The 23,509-nt window shown below is 42.5% G+C and overlaps 1 protein-coding gene across 3 annotated transcripts in view; it reads left to right on the top strand.

The window, feature by feature from the left end:
• The first annotated feature begins 7,527 nt into the window (after nt 1-7,527).
• raver1 (ribonucleoprotein, PTB-binding 1) overlaps nt 7,528-23,509 on the top strand; it is a 49,148-nt gene continuing 33,166 nt past the window's right edge. For all 3 annotated transcript variants that reach the window (XM_059992313.1, XM_059992314.1, XM_059992312.1), the window contains exons 1-2: nt 7,528-7,926; nt 22,880-22,946. In XM_059992313.1, the coding sequence (XP_059848296.1) occupies nt 7,606-7,926; nt 22,880-22,946 (388 nt within the window). In that variant the 5' untranslated portion in view covers nt 7,528-7,605. The remainder of the gene's footprint in view (nt 7,927-22,879; nt 22,947-23,509) is intronic.

Here is a 23,509-nt window from a genome sequence, read left to right as displayed (position 1 = left end):
TTTTGCTTGTTATTACCTCCTGACCTCAGCACTACAGGTGCTAAATAGGTGTGGAATAAACCAAACTGATTGAATGTTGGACAGAACTTGTGTAACCTCTGACATTAGGTTATTCTTGGCTAGGACGGTACTGTGCAAATATCAGTACTCAGGGAAATCGGTTACAGGTCTGCCACCTAAAGACCCTGTGGAGAAATAATGGCTTTGAAAATTGTTTTCTTGAGATCAGTATTATCAGCACAGCCTTATACTATTGCCCGTCCGAAACTAGGGTTCTGCTTCCTTTTCAAACGCTTCATTCTTACACTGGTCCTGAAGCTGGACTTGCAGATGAACTGTGGTCACCTGAATGATGGACTGCCCTTAGTTCCCCAACAGCTACAGGGATAGGAGTCTACCATCAGCACAGTGATGTTGTCCTGCTATTTGTACAGTGGAAGATTCCAGAAAAACATCATTAATGCATGACTAAGCGCTGAACTGAATTGCAGTATTAGTGGTTCCTTAGTGTCACTTCACTGCTATAACTTGCCTTTCCATCCAGGATCCCTGGCTACCATCCACTCCTCTCCAAGAGAGAGCTTTTGGCACATAGGCTTTCATAAATCAGAGTACTAAGTACTGGAGTTGGGGATGTTATGTTGAAGTTGTATATGACATTGCTGAGGCCAAATTTGCAGTACTGTGTGTAGTTCTGGTCACCTATCTACAGGAAAAATATCAATAAGATTGAAAGAGTACAGAGAAAATTTACAAGGTTGTTATTCGGAACTTGAGGACCTGAGTATAGGGAAAGGTTGAATTGGTTAGGACTTTTCCCCCTAGAGCATAGAACGAGGGGAGATGTGATAGAGGTATATAGGTATCTTAGAAAAGGTACATGCATGCAGGCTTTTTTTCCACTGAGATTTGGTGAGACTAGAACTGAAGGCTATAGGTTAAGAGTGAAAGGGGAAATGTTTAGGGGAAACCTAAGGGGGAATTTATTTACTCAAAGGGTAGTGAGAGTGTTCTTCACCAGCAGAAGTGGTAGATCACTTGGCTGTCCTACTGTCTGCATACAGGCAGAGCCTAAAAACCAAGGCTCCACAGATTAGGACAACTAGGAGGTGGTCCTGGGAGACGGAGAAACAATTAGATGATTGTTTTGAGTCAGTGAACTGAGCCATGTTCAAGCACTCATCTTGAAATCTCAACGAATACACCAGGCTTATAGTGGACGTTTAAAACATCTGTAGATGAGTGTGTCCACTAAATTGTTCACAGTGTTCTCTGATTAGAAGTCCTAGATGAACCATGAGATCTTAAATTTGAGGGCAGATCACAGGTTTTCAAGTCTTGAGACAAAGATTGCTAAAAGAGGTGCAGGTGTGATCTCCAGAAAGTCATCTCATGGGCAAAATAGAGATTCCGGACCAAACTAGAATCAACGAGGGATGCTCAATAGCTGTGGTGGGATTTTAATGCTATACCTCAAAACAAAGCTAAATCAGTCAACATATGGGGGATAGCAGGGCTTCACTTCCAGATGAGCTCCATGCCTTCTATGCTCACATTGACCATCAGAACATGGAGGAACCATTGCAAACCCCCATATTTCCTGATGATCTGAAGCTGACATGCGGGCTGCCTTCAGGAGGGTGAATCCAAGGAAAGCATTTGACCTGGATAGGATACCTGGCCACGTTGTAAAGACCTGTGCTAACCAACTGGCTGGTGTGTTCACTGATGCCTTTAACCTCTCACTTCGTCAGTGTGTGGCACCCACCAGCTTCAAGCAGGGTTCAATTACACCAGTGCTCAAAAAGAGCATGGTCACCTGCCTCAATGACTATCACCCAGCTGCACTCACATCCACAGTGTCGGAGTGTCCTGAGTGGCGAATTGGATCGGCTCCAGTTTGCCAATTACAGTAACAGGTCCACGGCAGATTCTATCTCTTCACACAACCCTGGAACATCTGGACAGCAAAGATGCATTCATCTGGATGCTCTTTATCGATATTAGCTCTGCATTTAATACCACCATCCCCTCAAAACTAATAAGTTTCAAGACCTTGGTCTTGAAATCTCCTTGTGCAATTGGATCCTGGATTAACTCACTTGTAGACACCAGTTAGTTTGGATTGGTAGCATCTCCTCCACAATCTCCAGCAGCACAGAAGTACCACAGGACTTAGCACCCTGCCCTACTCATTTTACACCTATGACTCTGGTCAAGCACAGCTCCAATATCATATTAAAGTTTGCTGATGACACCACTATTGTTGGCTGTATCAATGGTGGTGATGAATCAGCATGCAGGAGGAAGAAAGAAAATTTGGCTGAGTGGTGTCATAACAACAACAATGTCAGTAAGACCAAGGAAATAATTGTAGACTTCAGCAGCAGAGGTCCACAAGCCAGTCCTCATCGGAGGATCAGGTGGAAAAAGTTGGTAGTTTTAAAATCCTGGGTGTTACTATTTCAGAGGTCCTGTCCTGGGTGCAAAATGGAAAAGCAGTTGTGAAGAAGGAACACAGCCCTCTACTTCCTTCAGAGTCTGTGGAGATTTGGCGTGGCATATAAAGCTTTGACTAACTTCTATAGATGAGTAGTGGAGGGTATATTGACTGGCTGCATCATGGCCTGGTATGGAAACACCAATACCTTTGAATGGAAAATCACAAAAGGTAGTGGATTCGGCCCAGTACGACAGGGGTGAAGCTGTCTCCTACTGTCATAGGAAAGCAGCATTATCATCAGAGATCCACCAACCTAGGCCATGCTCTGGTGCCATTGGGTAGAAGTTATTAGAGCTTCGAGACTCACGTCACCAGGTTCTGGCTCTTGAACAAAAGGAGATAACTACACTCTTGCCCATCCATTGAGATGTTCCCACACCAATGATCTCACTTTAAGGTCTCTTTATCTTGTTTTTTTTTTCATTTTCCTTGCTATTTATATTTGATTTGCAGAGTCTGTTGTCCTTTGCACTCTGCTTAACCTTTCATCGATCCTGTTAGTTACTAGTCTATAGATTTGCTGTGTATGCCTGCAGGAAAATGATTCTCAAGTTGTATGTGGTGACACTGAATTGAAGTGACTTTATTATTTACACCTTTCATATACATGAGGAATAAAAATCTTTACGTTAAGTCTCCGTGCAATGTGAAATTTATGTTCACATTGTATGTTCAACAATATAACATAGAAATATAGTTATGTCAGCATGAGTTAAGCAGTCTGATGGCCTGGTGGAAGAAGCTGTCCTGGAGCCTGTTGGTCCTGGCTTTTATGCTGCGGTACTGTTTCCTGGATGGTAGCAACTGGAACAGTTTGTGGTTGGGGTGACTCAGTCCCCAATGATCCTTCAGGCACTTTTTACACACTTATCTTTGTAAGCGTCCTGAATAGTGGAAGTTCACATCTACAGATTCGCTGGGCTGTCTGCACCACTCTCTGCAGAGTACTGCGATTGAGGGAAGTACAGTCCCCATACTGGGCAGTGATGCAGTCAGTCAGGATGCACTCAATTGTGCCTCTGTAGAAAGTTCTTAGGATTCAGGGGCCCATACCAAACTTCTTCAACCATCTGAGGTGAAAGAGGTGCTATTGTGCCTTTTTCACCACACAACCAGTATGTACAGATCACATGAGATCCTCTGTGTTGTTTATGCCGAGGAATTTAAAGCTATTCACCTTCTCAATCCTAGATCCATTGATGTCTTTAAGGGTTATAGCCTGTCTCCATTCCTACTGTAGTCCACAATCAGTTCCTTTGTTCTTGCAACAATGAGGGAGAGGTTGTTTACTTGACATCACTGTGTCAGGGTGATGACTTCTCTGTAGGCTGCCATTGAGATTAGGCCAATCAGTGTAGTGTTGTCAGCAAATTTAATTAGCAGATTGGAGCTGTGGGTGGCAACACAGCCACGGGTATAAACAGAGTAAAGGAAGGGGCTTAGGACACAGCCCTGAGGGGCACATGTATTGAGGGTCAGAGGTGAGGGTGCCCACTCTTACCAGCTGCCAGCAATCTGACAGGAAATCCAGGATCCAGCTGCACGAGAAAGGGTGAAGGCCAAGGTCTCAGCTTCTTGTCAAGCCTGGAGGAAATTATGGTGTTGAATGCTGAACTGTAGTCCAAGAACAGCATTTTACATAAGGATCCTTCTCCAGATGTGTAAGGACGGTGTGCAGAACTGTGGCTATTGCGTCATCTTGTCTATCGGATGTGTCCGTACTCTTGATAATAAAATTTACTTTGAACTTAGGAAGCAGGTTTGATTGTAACATTGGAGAAGTTTGGAAAAGTACATGGATTGGAGGGGTATAGAGGGCTATGGTCCGAGTATGGGTTGATAGAACTAGGTAGAATAACAGTTCAGCACAGACTAGATGGGCTGAGGGGCTGTGTTTCTGTGCTGTAGTGCCCTAGGACTCCTCACCAGGGTTTCTGATCTCTCACTTGGTCAGTTGCTGGGTCTGACCACAACTTCACCCATTTCCAGGAGTTTTGGCCACTGCTGTCTCACTCACTGGTAGCCTGGCCTGTTTCTGGAGCAGGTGGCAAACTAAACTAGTGACATTTCTGGACCAGAGAAATGAACTATAGTGCCTCAAGTGGGATGTATAGGTGAGGAGGTGACATATGGTTGAGGGGGTAGTAAAGACAATTATTAAAGTAAAGCACCCCCGCAGACCTTATTGAAAAATTTTAATCATGCTTTTCAAAAATGAATTGTGTATTCAGCATTTAAATTTTCACTCTCCTTTGGCGACTTTCTCTACATCACTTGTTGCTGGTTTCTGAAGTTCATCCTGCTGTTTGGATGGAGCCTTGTGGAAGATCATAGGATCTGTTAGTGCTTGTCCAACGCACTAAAACATCTCACCTCACTGGAATTTGAATCCATCATCTTCTCATTCAGACAAGGCTCTTGCCCACTGTCTGTTATCCTCTTGCCATGCCCCATCCGCCATTTCTTTGGCACTGTCAACATCACAGGGAACAATAAGAGTTAAATATGAGGCAAGGGTCTTAAGTTCAGCAACGTACCTATTGTCTTTTGACTCTGTCAGTAATTCAGAATCAGGTTTATTATCACTGTCTTATATAATGTGAAATTGGTTGTTTTGCAGCAGCAGTACAGTGCAAAGATAGATTAAAATAAATTATAAAATAAAACATGCCAAAAATAGCAAGGGCTGTTGTTGATGGACCATTCAGAAATGTAATTGCAAAGGGTAAGAAGCTTTTCCTAATCCTAGAGTGTGGGTCCTTGGGCTTCTCTCTCCCCTTCAATGGTGGTCACGAGAGGGATGCCAAGTCATGATGATGGGTGTTGCTTCACTGAGGCATCACCATTCTGAAGATGTCCTCAATCGTGAGGAGATTGTGGAACTGACTGACTCTATAATCCTCTACAGCCTCTTGTAATCGTCTGTATTGGAAACTCCATTCAAAGCTATGGTGCTCTTCATTGCACATCTATAGAAATTTACAGAAGTCTTTGGTACCATACCAAATCATCTCAAGCTCCGAGCAAGGTAACGTGCCTTCGTCATGTTTGCACAAATCTGTTGGGCTCAGGATAGATCCTCTGAAATGTTAATGCTGCTTGACTTTACACCGCTGACCCCTCAATGAGGACTTGTGCATGGTTTTCCTGACTTCCTCTTCCTGAACTCCTCAATCAGTTCCTTGGTCTCACTGACTTTGAGTTCAAGGTTGTTGTTACATCACTCAGCTAGCCAATCTATCTCTTATAATCCTCCTCATTGCCATCTGAGATTCTACCAACACCATTTGTGTCACCGCTGAATTTATAGATGGTGCTTGAGCTGTGCCTGGCTGCATGGCTGTGAGTGTAGGGAAAGAGGAGTAGTGGGCTAAGCACACATCCTTGAGGTGCAACTGTACTGAAAATCAGCGAAGAGATGTTACTCACAATCCTCAACTGGCTGTAGTTTCCCAACAAGGAGATTGCATATCCAGTTGCAGAGAGACCCAGTTTCGAAGCTTGGTTATTAGTACTGACAGAATAATGGTGTTGAAGGTCAAGCATTTTGTGTAGCATAAATTATTTAATTTTAGGATTTGTATGTTTGTTCAGGACCGTCATCCCTTTAATATGAACTTACAGCACGCACTTTTGTAATCAACATCATGATTCTGACCATCTTTGATGTAATTTGATCAAACATACTAACTCAGCAGGGGTAAAACATTGGCACACTGCACAGTAAGTTTGAGGCTGAAGCTTAGTTGGATATGTGATACATAGCGCTTAACTACACTCATATCACCTCTACTTTTAGATTATCCTTCAAACTAAATTTATAAGCCAAGTACACATACCATCGACAGCCTGCAGATTCATTTACTTGCACATATCCAAAGGAAAACAAAGAAACAGAATCCACGACAAACCAGTCATAATAAAGACTAACAAACACCCAAAGTGCAAAAGATGATGAAACATGTAAATAGTGAAATTAGTAAACAAATAATACATAGAATGTGAGCTGCGAAGCCGGCTTCATAGCCATCATCCACCTATCCAAAAATTAACCACTGACTCACAAGCAGGAATCGACGACGTCAGAATCTCATTGGAAATTTAGTTAGAGAACGTATGTTAGAGTTTGATACTGGCTTTTAAAATGGTCCTGGCTGTATCATCAGATAATCTCTTACAATGAACTTTTATGTTCTGTAATAAAATCTATTGTTTCTTGGATTTACTGTGAATGTCCACAAGAAAATGAACCTCAGAGTTGTATGAGATTATATGTACTTTAATAATAAATTTATCTTGAACTCCAAACTTTTTGATATGTTGTGTAATTTATATTAAACAGATCTTCTATTGGCATTAAATTTGATTATCATATAAGCTTGCCATTTGATACGTCTAGAGTTGGGACCTGCACTCACTGATTTCCAACAGTGTGTGGTATTTTTTCCATTCATTTCTCTTAACTAGTGTTTTCTGCCTTGTTGTAATACAAAAGCTCTCGAAAGAAATTCATCCTTTACAATAGCGGTGGTTCAGTGGGTTGCACTTAATTCATGGCTTGCTTCAGCGATTTGAATACAGCCAGTGTGATATGAGGAACATATTTCACTACTGGGTTATCCTGCTGGGTTCCCTTCCGATGAAAGTACCAATGCCCCTTGTTTTGAAGAACATTATGCCTTTTCCAGATATCCTGTAAGGTTGTATTTATATATATATATAAAAATAAATTTATATATAATAAATTGATAATAAATATAAGCTGAACATTGATATCCAGGCATCAATATTTATCCCTAAATTATTAAACAAATTGCCTGGCATCTTTGTATGCTAAAATTAGCAATTCCCCTGTAATAATCATGTCAGTTTAAAACTCTTCAGAATATCTTCAACGCCTTTTTCCCCTTTAAATTGTAATTAATCTTGACTAACACTACCCTTACCCCGTCAAACTTCGCGAGATTTGTCAATTGCGGAAGTGTGTTAGACCGTAAACTAATCAAAGCCCGCCTTACTTTGCAGTGGATATCCGCGTCCGCTCACGTGTTGGTTTAATTAGTCCAGCCAATGACAAGTGGTGATCCTGTTGCTAATTCAAGATGGCGGCGACCGTGTCCGTTACTTCGCCGGCGAGCGAGTTGAGGGAAAAGGATGAAAATGAAGGAAGTAACCGAGGAGAAGAGGAGGAAGGCGGTTTCCCAGAGGATGAGCAGTGGCCCAGTGCGGACCCGGAGGTCGACGGAGAGAAAGTGGGCGGCTCGGAAGGCGGGGAGGCCACGACGCGTCGGCGGACTCCTGAGGAGACGCTGGTCGAGCTGGAGGCCGAGGAGAAGCAGCAGAGGCTGGAGCGGACCCGCCGCGAGTTCCGGAACCGGCGTAAGATCATTATCAGGAACCTGCCGTTGGACATCATCACCCAGGTAAGAGGCCGCTTTCGTGGGCAATCCCGTGGCGCTATCGCCCTGGAGCAAGGCCTCGAACGCCGATCGGCCGCGCGGCGGTGGCGCGCGGTCTGTAGCCCGGATGTCAGCTGTCAATCAAAGCCCGAGCCGGGGCTCACGTTGCCTGCGTCAGCAGAAGCCCAACTCTTTGTCCTGCTAACGGGGGGGGGGATATTTTATTAACTTTGCACACTTTATTAAAGACTAGCTTAATTTATATGGTCGTTAAAATACCTCCTTAGTTTCGATCGATCGCTGTGCTCCTTGAAGTGTGATTCTGTGGAGGAAATGGTGCCGCGGCAAGTTTCCGCAAACTGACTCGTTATGCAATTTACTTGAAAGTAAATACTGGCTGGGAGATGTACTGTTAAGTTTGTGCAGTAAGGGAAACCAAATCAGATTTAGTTGTCTGATATTAATAGAAGGAATCCAGACATTTAAGTATGTCCGTTGTTCGAAATCTCGGGGGAGTGTCAACACACCTTTTGATTTAGAAAGATGCATGTGGCACGACATCAACAGCTGACTATATAAAGTTCGGGAGAGTTCTTTGGAACAGGGGTCCTTGAAGGGAGATTTATTAAGGTGCATTAAACTCGAGGGGGCTTGATAGAGTAGGTAGGAAGAGTCCTTTTCCCTTAACTGAAAACTCTGGGGCCCTGGAACCAGGCCAGATGAAAAGTGAAGATAGAACTTTTAGCCTACAAGGTGGTAATAGTCTTAATAGTTAATTTACGCGAAAGGGCATTGGAGCCAGAATACTTTTCAAAAAGCATGGATGTGGACATTAAGAACTGTGACTTATGGGCTGAGGTTCAAATACTATAAGATAGAAATTTCCTTGGGACAGACATATGCACATGTTCTGGTTATAAATGTTCAGTAATTAAATGAATTCTTGAAATCAGTTTTGGACTTTAACATTCATTAAACTCACTGAATGTTCACCAGTTTCAACGTGGAAGGACTTAATTGTGTTCATGCTGGGTCTCGGTAGAGCAATCCTATTAAACTCATTAAAATCTGCACCACTTAACATACTGGCTAGTGTGCTGCTACTACAGTTCAGGCCTCTAGAGTTCCGAGTTTGTTTCTGGCATTCTCTGTAAGGAGTTTGTACTTACTCTCTGAGAGCACATGTTACTCTCTGAGAGCACATGAATTTCCTCCAGGTGCTGTGGCTCATTGGCTCAGACAGATCTGTTCCATGCAGAATCTCGAAATAAATGAATTTCACCAACTTATGGTCCCTGAAGTCCTGCAGCAGCTTCTCTTTTTTTGATGCTTATCAACTCCTTTTGATTCATTTGATACTTAACCACTTTAAGGATGGCAATCATGAGGAATGTATGCAAACTCCACATAGACAGGACCTGTGACCAGGTCACTTGGCCTTTCCACACCGCCATCCGTGTTTAAACTTCTTAGTGGTGTTTCGGAGTCCAGAGTGGAGATGCTAGATTTCTTGATCTTTAGTTTGGGCATGGAGTGGCACTTACTTGGGAGGCTGTGCTGTTTCAGTCAAACTCCTCAACATATAAGGGTACTTTGATAGGCGGTAGCTAGTTGGGCTCTTGGATTTTTTGAGTTTTTCCTCATGCACCATCAAGCCCCACTTCCAGATACATGTAACTGAATTATGTCAAGCATTTGGTTGAACTGTTACAGGGATAGTCATCTATATGCTGTGTATGTTTTGCACTTTGGCCCCGGAGGAACACTGTTTTGTTCAGCTGGTTTTGTGTCTGGTTGAATAACTATTGAACTTGAATTTTCCTCCCATTATCCTAATACACTTGGTAATTAGATTAGATCTTGCTGTTACTGAGCAAAACAAACCTATAGTTTTGTGTACTTGTTCTAAAATTTGAAGCTATTCATTGGGTTGGGTTTACCTTTGATTCTGAAGGCAAAGCTGCATTCTCCCTGACTTCACCAACCAGTCATTGTATTTAAAATAAAGAACTTGTTTTTGCTTTTGTTGCCCAGTTTTGGACATTTGTTACTCTGATGTGATTCTGCCTCATTCAATGTTGGGATCTTAAACAATGTGCTGCTGAACAAATGGTCCCAAATCAGAGGGGCAAAGACAAGAGTATAGGGAGAATAAATCTGCCAGTTTGGATAATAAGTGAAGGATGAGATTCAGTAAAGTAACATTAATCTGGCATACATTTATAACATGGACAGTTGTGCTCCTCTGAACAAATGGGTTAGTTTAATATCAGAATGTATGCACTATACAGCCTGAAATTACTGTTCACATGAAACAAGAAACCCCATAAAATATGACAGAAGTATCAGAACCCCAAGCAACCCCCTACTGTGAGCAAGCAACAGCAGAAGTATCGACTGTCCCCCTCCTAATTGTATAAACTGATAAGTTCTAGATAATTATTTACACTTTCTATTGAAAAAGGATTATTTTATGAATTCTTGCTGTATTAAATTATTTCCCCTGCCCCACGGAATTCAAAACTCCCAACTTTTGTTCGTCAAGTTCTGCTCATTTTTTTGTTGCCCCTTTCATTTTTATTTCAGAAAATCATGTTTTTCATAAATCTGAAGTTTATGGATGGTTTCTGGACAACTGTAATTTTCTTTATTTATAGCGCATCATTTTTCAACTTTGGGGAAGCTGAGTATTCTAAAGCATCATCATAGTTCAAAGTACATATGACAGCACCTACAACCCTTAGGTTCATTGTCCTGTAGGCATACACAGCAAATCTATAGGATAGTAACTATAACAGGGTCAATGAAAGATCAAGTAGAGTGCAGAAGACAACAAACTGTGCAAATGCAAATATAAATAAATAGCAATAAATAATAAGAACATGAGTTAAACTTTTACCTGAGCAAGATTTAAGTTGCAGCAGCTATTTGGTTATTTTTTGTTTGCTTTCAAGGCTGGCCATAAATGTTCAGGAAGAAAACAACTAAATATTCAGATTTAATAATTGTAAATAGTTCAATGTTATTGTGCTATATGAGTTGGGATATGAAATCTTGTCTTTCCACCATTTTGGTCGCCACCCCTTACAGGCAAACAATTTGAGCTTCAAGTTGCTTGTATTAAAGGACTAGTTCGTAAATGATTGACCCATATCCATTCCTCAGAATGGATTTTAGTTTGTTTCCAAAAGTTGCTGTTTTAAATTTTGAGACTTAAACAATGAATATAATGAATTCCGGTTAATGGGACACATTGGGACCTGTACATTCTGGCCTAATTAAGTGGCTTCCCCCAATAGCTGAAGTTTCACGGAAACAGTTAAAAAAGTAGACATTCTACCTTTTAACTGAGTAACAAATGTTGTATTTAAATGAAATACAGAACAAATTAGAACACTGACAATACTAAAACACTTTCTATTAAATACTATTTCTGCTTTTGCACAATTTTAAAATCTATTCAATATACAATTATTGTAATTTATTTATTTTTGCTTCTATAGTATGTACTGCATTGAACTGATGCTGCTAAGTTAACAAATTTTATGACACATACCGGTGATAATAAACCTGATTCTGATTCAGTGTTATAAAATCATGTATTAGCTCCTAATAGTTATTGATGGACCATGTTCTGTAAATGAACAAAATCAGTACAGACACCTAGTGTAGATAATGAACGGCCTTCGTACAATGCTTTTGACTGCATCCTCGTATTCATTTTCATTGTAATGTTCAAGATGATTGACACTTTCAAATTCTTTGTAGTTCCTAACTTGTTGAAGTAGTGAAATTGCTTCAGTTTCATTTCCTGCTATTTCTGGCACCACCAAGCCTGAATGTTTGAAACCGTGGTGATTAAAACATTTCTGAATTGTCTATCTTGCTTATTTCTCGCCAATTATCAGTGACAAAAATTATTGCTTTTTGAACATAAATGCACACAACTAGTGCTATTTAGAAGTATTTGCTAGAAACACGATGTGGTGTCGTAATAATGGCCACACAAGTGCACATGTCTGACACTAGTGAGGAACCGTTCAGCAACAGTCCCCTATCCCAATTAAGTGGCATGGTGTCCCAAATAAACGAAAGAAGTCCCAGCTATTTTCTCAATTAGTTTTTGTCCTTTAAGATTTGTCCCAAATAAGTGGCTGTCCTGATTATCTGATGGCCTATTAACAATAGATTAATCAGAATCCATTTTATTAATTATTATGCAGTTTAAAACACTCCTGAATGGGTTTCACATTGAATAGAAAGCATAGCCTCAAGATAAATAACCTGGCAATTTATTTATTTAAAGTTTTGATTGATAAACATTTTGAAGGATTCGGGAAAGGTCTCAGTTAGTTGCATGGACAGAAGTGATCTTCCCCAAAGATGGCCCTTCCAGCCTTGAGAATTGCTAGGTTCCATCACGCTAGGTACCAAGTGCTAGCATTGCTCACGGCTTGACTCTTGTTCCTTGTGTTACATACTGTCATCTCATTTTAATTCATTTTCTTCATGACAGTGCTACATAGTCATAGAATACTAGAGCACAAAATAGGCCCTTCAGCCCATCTAGTCCATGTCAATCTGATATTTTGCTTAGTCCCATCTACCTGCATCTTTCATCACCAATTAACCAGATTCTGAAAACTTGCACTCATCCCTCTATTGTACCCAGGTTTGTCCTCCAGTGCAACACTCACAATTTTTTCATCTGTCAGAATTTCATCCCATTTTCCCAGCTGGTCCAGATCATACTATAAGCTTTGATAACCTTTCTTGCAGTCCAGTTTTGGTGTCATCAAAAAATTTGATCCAGTTACCGCACTAACATCTAAATTATTAATATAGATGGCCTCATTCGTAAGGCCAGTGATGTGGGGGTGGAACTGGACTCTCTGGTGGTGTGTGGAAAGAGGATGCTGTCCAAGTTGCATGCCATCTTGGACAATGACTCCCATCCACTCCATAATGTACTGGTTAGGCACAGGAGTACCTTCAGCCAGAGACTCATTCCACTGAGATGCAACACTGAGCGTCATAGGAAGTCATTCCTATTTGTGCCCATCAAACTTTACAACTCCTCCCTCGGAGTGTCAGACACCCTGAGCCAATAAATAGGCTGGTCCTGAACTTATTTCCACTTGGCGTGATTAACTTATTATTATTTAATTATAATAATTACATTTTGAAACTCCGGACTCCCATCAACGCTGGTTCCAACGACCATGGACAGCTTCAAAGTGATTGCACAACCACCGACTGCGACTCCAGCCTTGAACTCCAGGCCGGGTCTTCACATGCTGCGATTGTGTCTCCCGTCTCCCCTTCCCCCACCACCACTCTGCCATCCCCTCTTCCTCAGATCCCATCGTCAGCACCTGGGCCCTCAGAGGCTCCATCTTCCTCTCACCCCAACCCTTCCCTCTCCACTGACACTACCAGCCTCCCTCCCCCCTCTGATTCCATCTCTCATCCGTGCCGGGTCTTTACCATTCCCTCCGACCTTCAACTCTCTGAGGCAGAGCGTTCTGTCCTCGTTAAGGGCCTCACCTTTGTCCCCCTTCTTCCACACCTCAGCGAGTTCCACGTACGCCATGTCGCTGAACTCTTCTTCCGCCAGCTCCGTCTCCGAGCTTTGACAAGGACTCTCCTACACCCACCGATGACCCCTTCTCCCGTCTTCAACCCTTCTCCTCTTCATGGACACCCCGCTCTGGTCTTCGACCTGCTCTGGATCTCTTTATTGCCAATTGCCGACGGGACATCAACCGTCTTGACTTCACCACACCCTGTTCCAATTCCGGCCTCATTCCTTCCGAACGCTCTGCTCTTCGCTCCCTCCGCACCAATCCCAACCTCATTATAAAACCTGCTGATAAGGGGGGAGCTGTTGTTGTCTGGCGTACTGACCTCTACCTGGCCGAGGCACAGCGACAACTCTCTGATACCTCCTCTTATTTACCCCTTGATCATGATCCCACTAAGGAGCACCAGGCCTTTGTCTCCAATACCATCACCAACCTTATTAGCTCTGGGGATCTCCCATTCACTGCCACATAGTTCCCACAGCCCGCACTTCCCGTTTCTACCTTCTACCCAAGATCCACAAACTTGCCTGTCCAGGTAGACCTATTATCTCAGCTTGCTCCTGCCCCACTGAACTAAATTCTGCATACCTTGACTCTGTCTTATCCCCCCTTGTTCGATCTCTTCCCACCTATTTTCGTGACACTTCTCATGCTTTGAATTTTTTCAATGATTTTAAGTTCCCTGGCCCCCCCGTCTTATTTTCACCATGGAAGTCCAGTCCCTATATACCTCCATCCCCCACCGAGATGGTCTCAAAGCTCTTCGGTTTTTTTTGGATTCCAGACCTAACCAAATCCCCTCAACCACCACTCTCCTCCATCTAGCGGAATTAGTTCTTACTCTCAATAATTTCTTCTTTGGCTCCTCCCACTTCCTCCAAACCAAGGGTGTAGCCATGAGCACCCGTATGGGTCCCAGTTATGCCTGCCTTTTTGTTGGCTTTGTGGAACAGTCCATGTTCCAAGTCTATACTGATATCCATCCCCCTCTTTTCCTTTGCTACATTGACGACTGCATTGGTGCTGCCTCTTGCACGCGTGCTGAGCTCGTCGACTTCTTTAACTTTGCCTCCAACTTTCACCCTGCCCTCAAATTTACCTGGTCCATTTCCGACACCTCCCTCCCCTTTCTTGATCTTTCTGTCTCCATCTCTGGAGACGGCCTATCTACTGATATCTACTATAAGCCTACAGACTCTCTCAGCTACCTGGACTATTCCTCTTCCCACCCTGTCTCTTGCAAAAATGCTATCCCCTTCTCACAATTCCTCCGTCTCCGTCGCATCTGCTCTCAGGATGAGGCTTTTCTTTCCAGGACGAAGGAGATGTTTTCCTTTTTTAAACAAAGGGGCTTCCCTTCGTCCACCATCAACTCTGCTCTCAAACGCATCTCTCCCATTTCCCGCACATCTGCCCTCACCCCATCCACCTGCCACCCCACTCGGGATAGGGTTCCCCTTGTCCTAACCTACCACCCCACCAGCCTCAAGGTCCAACATATAATTCTCCGTAACTTCTGCCACCTCCCAACGGGATCCCACTACCAAACACGTTTTTCCCTCCCCACCCCCTTCTGCTTTTTGCAGGGATCGCTCCCTACGTGACTCCCTTGTCCACTCGTCCCCCCCATCCCTTCCCACCGATCTCCCTCCTGGCACTTATCCTTGTAAACGGAACAAGTGCTACACCTGCCCTTACACTTCCTCCCTCACCACCATTCAGGGCCCCAGACAGTCCTTCCAGGTGAGGCGACACTTCACCTGTGAGTCGGCCGGTGTGGTATACTGCGTCCGGTGCTCCCGGTGTGGCCTTTTATATATTGGTGAGACCCGACGCAGACTGGGAAACCGTTTCACGGGACACCTACGCTCGGTCCGCCAGAAAAAGTAGAATCTCCCAGTAGCCACACATTTTAATTCCACTTCCCATTCTGATATGTCTATCCATGGCCTCCTCTATTGTCAAAATGAATCCAAACTCAGGTTGGAGGAACAACACCTTATATACCGGCTGGGTAGACTCCAACCTGATGGCATGAACATTGACTTCTCTAACTTCCGTTAATGCCCCTCCTCCCCTTCTTACCCCATTCCTGACATATTTAGTTGTTTGCCTGTTCTCCATCTCCCTCTGGTGCTTCCCCCACCCCTTCCTTTCTCCTGAGGCCTCCCATCCCATGATCCTTTCCCTTCTCCAGCCCTGTATCACTTTCGCCAATCACCTTTCCAGCTCTTAGCTTCACCCCACCCCCTCCGGTCTTATCCTATCATTTTGCATTTCCCCCTCCCCCCACTACTTTCAAATCTCTTACTATCTTTCCTTTCGGTTAGTCCTGACAAAGGGTCTCGGCCCAAAACGTCGACAGCGCTGCTCCCTATAGATGCTGCCTAGCCTGCTGTGTTCTACCAGCATTTTGTGTGTTATTATTATTTAATTATTTATGGTTTTATATTGCTATATTTCTTCACTATTCTTGGTGTGGCTGTAATGAAACCCAATTTCCCTCGGGATCAATAAAATATGTCTGTCTGTAAAAACAACAGACCCAGCTCTCATTCCTGCAGCACACCACTAGTTACAGGCCTCCAGTCAAGAGACAACCATCTAGTACTACTTTCTGGCTTCTCCTATTTAGCCAATGCTGAATCCAAATTGCTACAGTCGGCCCTCCTTATCCGCATGCATGAATTCAACCAACCAGAAATAGCGAAAACCCGGAAGTGCTCTTCCAGCACTTGTTGTTCGAGCATGTACAGACTTCTTTTTTCTTGTCATTTATTCCCTAAACAATGTACCATAACAACTATTTTACATAGCATTTACATTGTATTAGGTATTATAAGTAATCTAGAGATGATTTAAAGTATACAGGAGGATGTGCATGGGTTATCGTGGATCAGTATAAAAAAAAATTAGAAGTTCTCTTACAAAATAAATCGGAATAGGTACATCCGGTATTATTTAGCATCATTTAGTCAAACATTTTTCTTAGTATATGGTATATATTTTACCTTTCTATGCATATAAAATGCTTAAGAACGTTTGTTTCAGCGCCAGGATAAGGAACAGAAGTTCCTGAGTTCGATCCAGTGACAGACGGCTCCCGAGTGCGCTCTCCACCATGCCGGGTTGATGTGGAGCATCAAAAACTCAAAACCCCAAAACCCAGTAATTAAACCACTGCGTTGCTTATTAATAACTGTAGCTTTCATCGGGGCAGGGCCTTTCTCACTTTATCCTTTATAATTGTTCTGATCATTGACCGACTGTAGCCTAATGCTTTTCCAGTGACCGATGGCGTTTCACCTCTTTTCGGTCGTGATTATTTTCGTGAACAGAAACACTGCGGATTCAGAGCTGCGCCGTCGGGTCCTAATGTCCAGCAGACTGAGACAGGTTAAATATGGTCTGGGGTTTCGCTGGGTCCTAAGGTTCACCGCATTGAGACGGGTTGACTAAAGGACTTCAGCATCTGCATTTTTTGGTATCCGCGAGGGGTCCCGGAACCAATCCCTCACGGATAAAGAGGGCCAACTGTACTTCGTTTCTGAGCCATCATCCCATGTGGGACTTTGTGAAAGGCCTTGCTAAAGTCCATGTGGACAATGAACACTGCCTTTCCTTCAGCTTTCCTGGTAAAGTCTTTAAAACTGTATAAGATTGGTTAGACATGACCTATCATGCACAACGCCATGCTGACTCTCTACCCAAATCCTTGGCTTGTCCCTTAGAATACCTTCTAATAATTTACCCATGACTAATGTCTGGCTTGGTGTCGTGTAATTTCCTGACATTTTTAGAGCCTTTTTTGAACAACCAAACAACATTTGCTCCGGTCCTCCTACAATTTCTTAACTAGCCTCCCATGAGGTCTGAGGGGACATCTTGTCAAGTGCTGGGGATTTTGTCTCCCTGACTTGCCTTGAGACAGCACTTACTCTTCAGTAATCTGTATATGGTCAATGACCTCAGTACTCTCTGCCTGAGTCCTATAGATCTCCCCATCTCTTCTGGCTCCATAATGTTGTCTCTTGCTATCCTTTTGCTCTTAATATAACTCTAGAAATGCTTGGGGTTCTCTTTCATCTTTTGTGCTAGTGCAACTTCATGTCCTCTTTCTGCCCAAACTTTTCCTTTTCGACTGTCTCACCTGTCTCTGCATTTGCTAATTTACAGGCTGTAGCTATTGCTGGTGAAGCTATCTTTTGTTGCTCCTGATAAGGTGGTGGTGAGACCCCACCATGAACCACTGGAATATGTGTAGTTATACTACTCTTGGAGTGCTGTGAACTTGAAAGTTCTAGGATTTGAACTTGGCAACAATGGAGGAAAGGCAGTATATTCCTAAGACAGGTGATGTACATCTTTGAGAGGAATCTGCAGATGGAGGTAGTCTTGTGTGGCACTGCCTTTTTTCTTACTGGCAATAGCAGTTGTGTGTTTGTGAGGAAATCGCACTTAGGTGCTGCTGACCTTTTCATACGGTGCATTTGATGGCATTCACGCTGGTTGCTTGGTTCTAGATGCTGTCATGCTTTCGGAGGGTTGTTGGGGCTACATTCATCCCAAGTTCGCAAATTCCATCACACTCCTTTTACTTTGTTGATTATGGAGTAGCTGACTTGCTTGCTAATGGAACACTTGACTTTGGTAATGCCTTCGAATTTCATGGGAGGTAATTTAATTCTAATGGAAATGATCATCACAAAGCATCTATATAATGTGAATATTCTTTTCAACTTATCAGTCTCTGCCCTGACATTCTGTATTTTAATCAATGCAATTAACAGTCATTTCATTATCCATGCAGTTCTCCAAACATCGTTTCAATTACACACACAAGATGCTGGAGAAACTCAGTAGGCCAGACAGCAGCTATGTGGGGAAAAAAGAACAGTCAACATTTCGGGCTGAAACCCTTCTCCTTGGGTACTGCCGAAGTGTCTCGGCCTAAAATGTCGACTGTACTTTTTTTTCCATAGATGCTGCCTGGCCTGCTAAGTTCCTCCAGCATTTTGTGCATGTTGCTTGGATTTCCAGCATTTGCAGATTTTCTCTTGTTTGTGATTGTTTCTGTACCTCTACCTTCATGAAATGTTAAAACTTTGCAATTATTGTTAGTATTGCCTCTGGTCATCATTGCAAATTTCTCTCCTACTTCCTCATTGTTGTTGCTTCCCATTTCAAGTGCTTTGGTTTGCTTCAATGTGAAACACATCGTATAAGTACAAATTGTGTCCAACATACTGCACTGTATCAAATATGTTAACATCCGTTTGAGTAAATATTTTTCTGGTAAAGGTTTAGAGAAAGAAAGTTTCTTTGTTATGTTTATCAAATAAAATCGACTGTTGACTTGAGAAACTGCTGCTGCTGGAGGTCAAGAGCAACACACACAAACAGCTGGAGGAACTCGAGCAGCATCTGTGGAGAGAAATATGTGGCTGACATTTTGGGTCAAGACCCTTCTTCAGAACTGGAAAGAAAGAGGGCGGTGGCCATAGTGAAAGGATGGGAGAGCTGGCAGGTGTTGGGTGTCTACTGTTGATTTCCTTTCCCTTTTTTTATAACAACAGGGAGATGGAGAAAAAAACATGAATAAAATATATGTACTCGCTTTTACTGGATGGAGAGTGGGGGGAGGAGACTGAATTTTTGGGAGAGTAAGAAGCATCAAAAATAAATGCAGCAGTACTAGAAACACTTAGTAGGTCAGGTGCATCTGTGGGAAGAGAAGGGTTTTTGAACTGAAATGCTGCTCTTTACACTTCCTAACTTGCGAATGTATTTTTTTGGATTTCTGGCATGTGCGTTTTTAAAAATATTTCCGAGTTAAGTGACACATTGGATGGCAGTCATGGTCACAGACTTGAAACCAGTGCCTGTCTCTGCATTTGATACTTGATTGAGGAGGGCAAGTTGGACCATGTTTGTAATATGTCCCTTACCATCCCCTTTCAGAAATCTTATAAGTGCCCTGAGCATAGCCTAAGCTAGGACTGGAATATAAAAGCAAGGATGTAATGGTGTGGTCTTGGAGTATTGTGAGCAATTTTTGGCCCCTTATCAAAGAAAGGATGTGCAGACATTGGAGAGGATTCAGAGAAAGTTCATGAGAATGATTCCAGGAATGAAAGGATTATCGCATGAGGAGCATTTGATTGCTCTGGGCCTATACTTGCTGGAATTTAAAAGAATAAGTTGGGGATGTTGAATGGCCTAGTTAGAGTGGATGTGGAGATGATGTTTCTTATTGTGGGGGAGTCTAGGATCAGAGGGCATGGCTTCAATAGAGGGATTGTAGCGGTGTGCTACACGCAGCGCTAAAATTACGACACGGAGTCGGTAACTGCAGTCGAAGGAAAAAACTTTATTCGAAAACTTCAGCCTCACTTTTAAGCCTCTGTCAACCGGCCCCCCATGGCGCAGAGGCTCCAAAGCTCTGTGCTCGCAAACCCCCGTAGGCTATCTAATTGTGAGTCGGTTCGGATACACTAGGAAATGGGTCGCCACAGGATGTCTATTTAAAATGCAAATGAGGAATTTCTTTAGCCAGAGGTTAGTGAATCTGTGGATTTTGTTTGCCACAGGTGGCTGTGGAGTCGGAGTCAATGGTTGTATTTAAGGCAAAGGTTTATAGATTCTTGATTACGGAGAGAAGGCAGGAGAATGGGGTTGAGGGGAAAAGTGGACCAGCCATGATAAAATGACTGCGCAGACTTGAGGGGTGAATGACCTAATTCTGCTCCTATCCCTTGTGGTCTAAACTTGATATCTACAAACCAAAGACTGATAGCTTTGACTACCACCGTACAGAGAACTGTGACCCAGTATAAGACAAAATCAGGAAGTAGGGGAAAAATAAACAGAACAATAATTGGGAAGATGTGTAGCTGTCAATGACAAGAATTTTTTCAAAATGAAATAAAACATTGAAGCAGGATGTTACAGTAATTATACGAGAATGTCTCTACTGCTCCCAATCACCACAAAATAGTCCAAAAAAACTTGCTTTTCGGGTGAGAATGATTTTAGTGTCAAGTATTCCTGAAAAATATATTTTTCTATTATGTTACAAGTTGTGGCTTTAAAAAAAAAGACTCTTGCTATAGGTCCATATCATTCCCTTGTACACAAAAAAAAGAGCAGAAAGGGTTTGGCATTGATTTAGATGAAGTCTATGAATGCGAGTGGTACTCCTTTCAAACCAATCAGAAGAATTTGAATTTGGTGATCCATTTACCTTCCTTGTTTGCAAGCTCAGCTAAAGGTATTAGAGATGGAGCAATCTAGCTCTGAGGTGTAATAATTAATTGGCTCTAGGATGCATTCAGGTACATTACAACACCGCCCACCAACCAGCGTCCAACTTCTGTAATGAAACCTTGAAGATAAAAGTCAATTCAGCACGCCTGTCTAATTTGACTTTCAAATTTTTTTCTTGTGAATTAATCTCTTTGGTTGGAATTCCATTTAGGTTCTGGTGCCCTTCAGTAGGCTTCCCACCTCATTCCTTATACATATTTTGATTTGCTATTTGCCAGAGTCATAGAGCACAGAAACAGCCCAACTGCTCCATGCTGACCTCACTATTCTCTCTGCTAGTCCCAGTTGCCCACATTTGACTCATAACCCTCCATGTCCCTCCCCTTATACCTATCTAAATGCCTCTTAATGCTGCAATTAAACCTGCCTCAACCACTTCCTCTGGCAGCTTGTTTCAGCTACTCACTGCCATTTGTGTAAAGAAATTACCTCACAGGTCTCTTTCAAATTTCTTCCCTCCTGTATCTCTGCCCTCCAGTTCTGGATTTCACCAACACAAAGGAAGAGCCATGATCTTTGATCCATGCTTGGATAATGCCATGTCCACCTTATCCAAGTCCCTCATCACTCTCCGTTTTCTCATGGTCGTATAAAATCTCGGAGCAGAACTAGGTCCCTCAGCCCAACGAATTCATTCTGCCATCCCGTCATGGCCAATTCGCCTTCCTTCTCAATGCCATCTCTGTTCTAAGTACACCCAATGACTTGGCCTCCACAGTCTCCTGCAGCAACGAATTCCACAGAGTCACCACCCTCTGGCTAAAGAAATTTCTCCCCATCTCTGCTCCAAACGGCCAGTTCTCCGCTCTGAGGCTGCACGCTCTGGTCCAAGACTCTTCCGCCACTGGAAACATCCTCCTGAAGTCCACTCTGTCCAGGTTTTTCAAAACCCAATAGACTTCAATGAGATTTCCCCCCCCCCCCCCCCCCATCCCTCAAATTTCAGCAAGTTCAGGGACAGAGCCATCAAATGCTCCTCACATGTCAACCTCCACCACCACCATTCTGGAGACTAGTCCTGTGAACCTCTCCTAGACCCTCCCCCCCTCCGCCCCCCCCAATGCCGGCTTGTACCCTCCCAGACAAGGGAGTCTACAAAGCTTCAGCACCACATCCCTGCTGCTATACTCCAGTCCTCTTGAAATGAATGCTGACACTGCACTTAGCCTCCCCACCACTGCCTCAATCTGCAAGTTATCCTTGGGTTGAAGCAAATAACCTTGATTCGAGATACATCTGGCATCCACTTTATTGTGCATGCTATAGTAGACATTCTGTTGTATTTCTTGTAAGAATGTACTGGAGGGAAAGCTTGACTGGTGTTCTGTCAACTCACCATGGAACTGTGATCCATGTATTTCAGTAACTTGTCAGCTGAATTAAAAAATAGAAAGTCACAGGCAACAGATACTCTGGCTTATGCACTGTTGCATTAAATATATTAATGAGTAATGAATGTTGAATTTGCAAAGATAAGTTGGTCATGCATACTTGGAAAGATTTGCTGTATGAGCTGTATCTTTTAACTTAGTGATTAATCAGCCTGATATACTAATGCAAATATTCAGGTGAATTATATAAAAAGAGAGAATTGTGAAGACTTTTAAGAGTGATATCAATTATTCATACAAAACAGCATGTGTCTGGGCAGGTTTTCAAAATTCAAATGTTTAGAACCAAAACACTGAAACACCTCTCTTTATTTGAAGTGTTATCACTAAATTACAGGGGGAGAAGTTATATTTTTACCTAGCAATATACAAGCACAGTGTTTCATCATGAATGACTTTTATGGCCCAGGCTATTAGATGATTTATTAAGGATTCCAACTGGAATATTTAAGGTGATTGGAAGTGATGGTGCTCTCCATATGATAAATTGGCATCAGGCCAGTGGAATAGATTGGCATTTACTGAGTTAAAAGAGCCCTATTTCTTTTTTGAAGTGCAGTAAAATTTTTGATTAACTTTTAATGTGAATCTACTGAATTATCAAGAAATGTACCAAAAATCTTCAGCCCAGAAATTGCAGTCTCTCATTTATAATTCCTCTAACTTGTTTTACAGGAAGTCTATGATCTGCTCAGTGAGTATGATTTAAAATACTGCTTCGTGGACAAGTACAAAGGCACAGGTAAGTGCTCTTGAATATCTCTCTAAATGCCCAGATTCCAAAGAAAGCAGTTAACTAAAATTTGACTTTAAATAGTAAATTAGGTGCATTGTTTCAGGGACCGCTGATCTTACCCACATGTGAAATCCTGGTCTTTAATATTCAGTAAAACTGGAGAAAAGTTATAAAATAAGCTTGAAAACTCATCCCCATCTGGCACATTATAATAACCTCCCATTTGTAATCAGATAATAGCAGATTTTAATTTCTATTTTATTGATATATCTGAAAATGTATTATTTGAAAATTTAGTTTTAGGTTTTTCAAATATATTCTTTTGATTTCCACTCATCGGATTTATTTTTTTTCTTTTGTGAGCCTCAACAAAATTTCACTTAAACTACCCTTTCTACAGATGAACAAAATTTGGCTTTCATCACACCCTTCCACTGTACTGTGTGAAATGCTAAACTAAAGGTGTGAATTATTCCTACTCTCTCTTGACCCCATTAAGGGAGAAACAATTACAAAGTCCTACTTTCACATAGATGAAATGGAGGTGGGGGGGGGGTGGGGAAGTCAGA

Source organism: Hypanus sabinus, chromosome 16 (assembly GCF_030144855.1).
Source record: "Hypanus sabinus isolate sHypSab1 chromosome 16, sHypSab1.hap1, whole genome shotgun sequence".
In the NCBI taxonomy this organism is placed as follows: Eukaryota; Metazoa; Chordata; class Chondrichthyes; order Myliobatiformes; family Dasyatidae; genus Hypanus; species Hypanus sabinus.
This window is presented reverse-complemented; position numbering and strand designations above follow the sequence as displayed.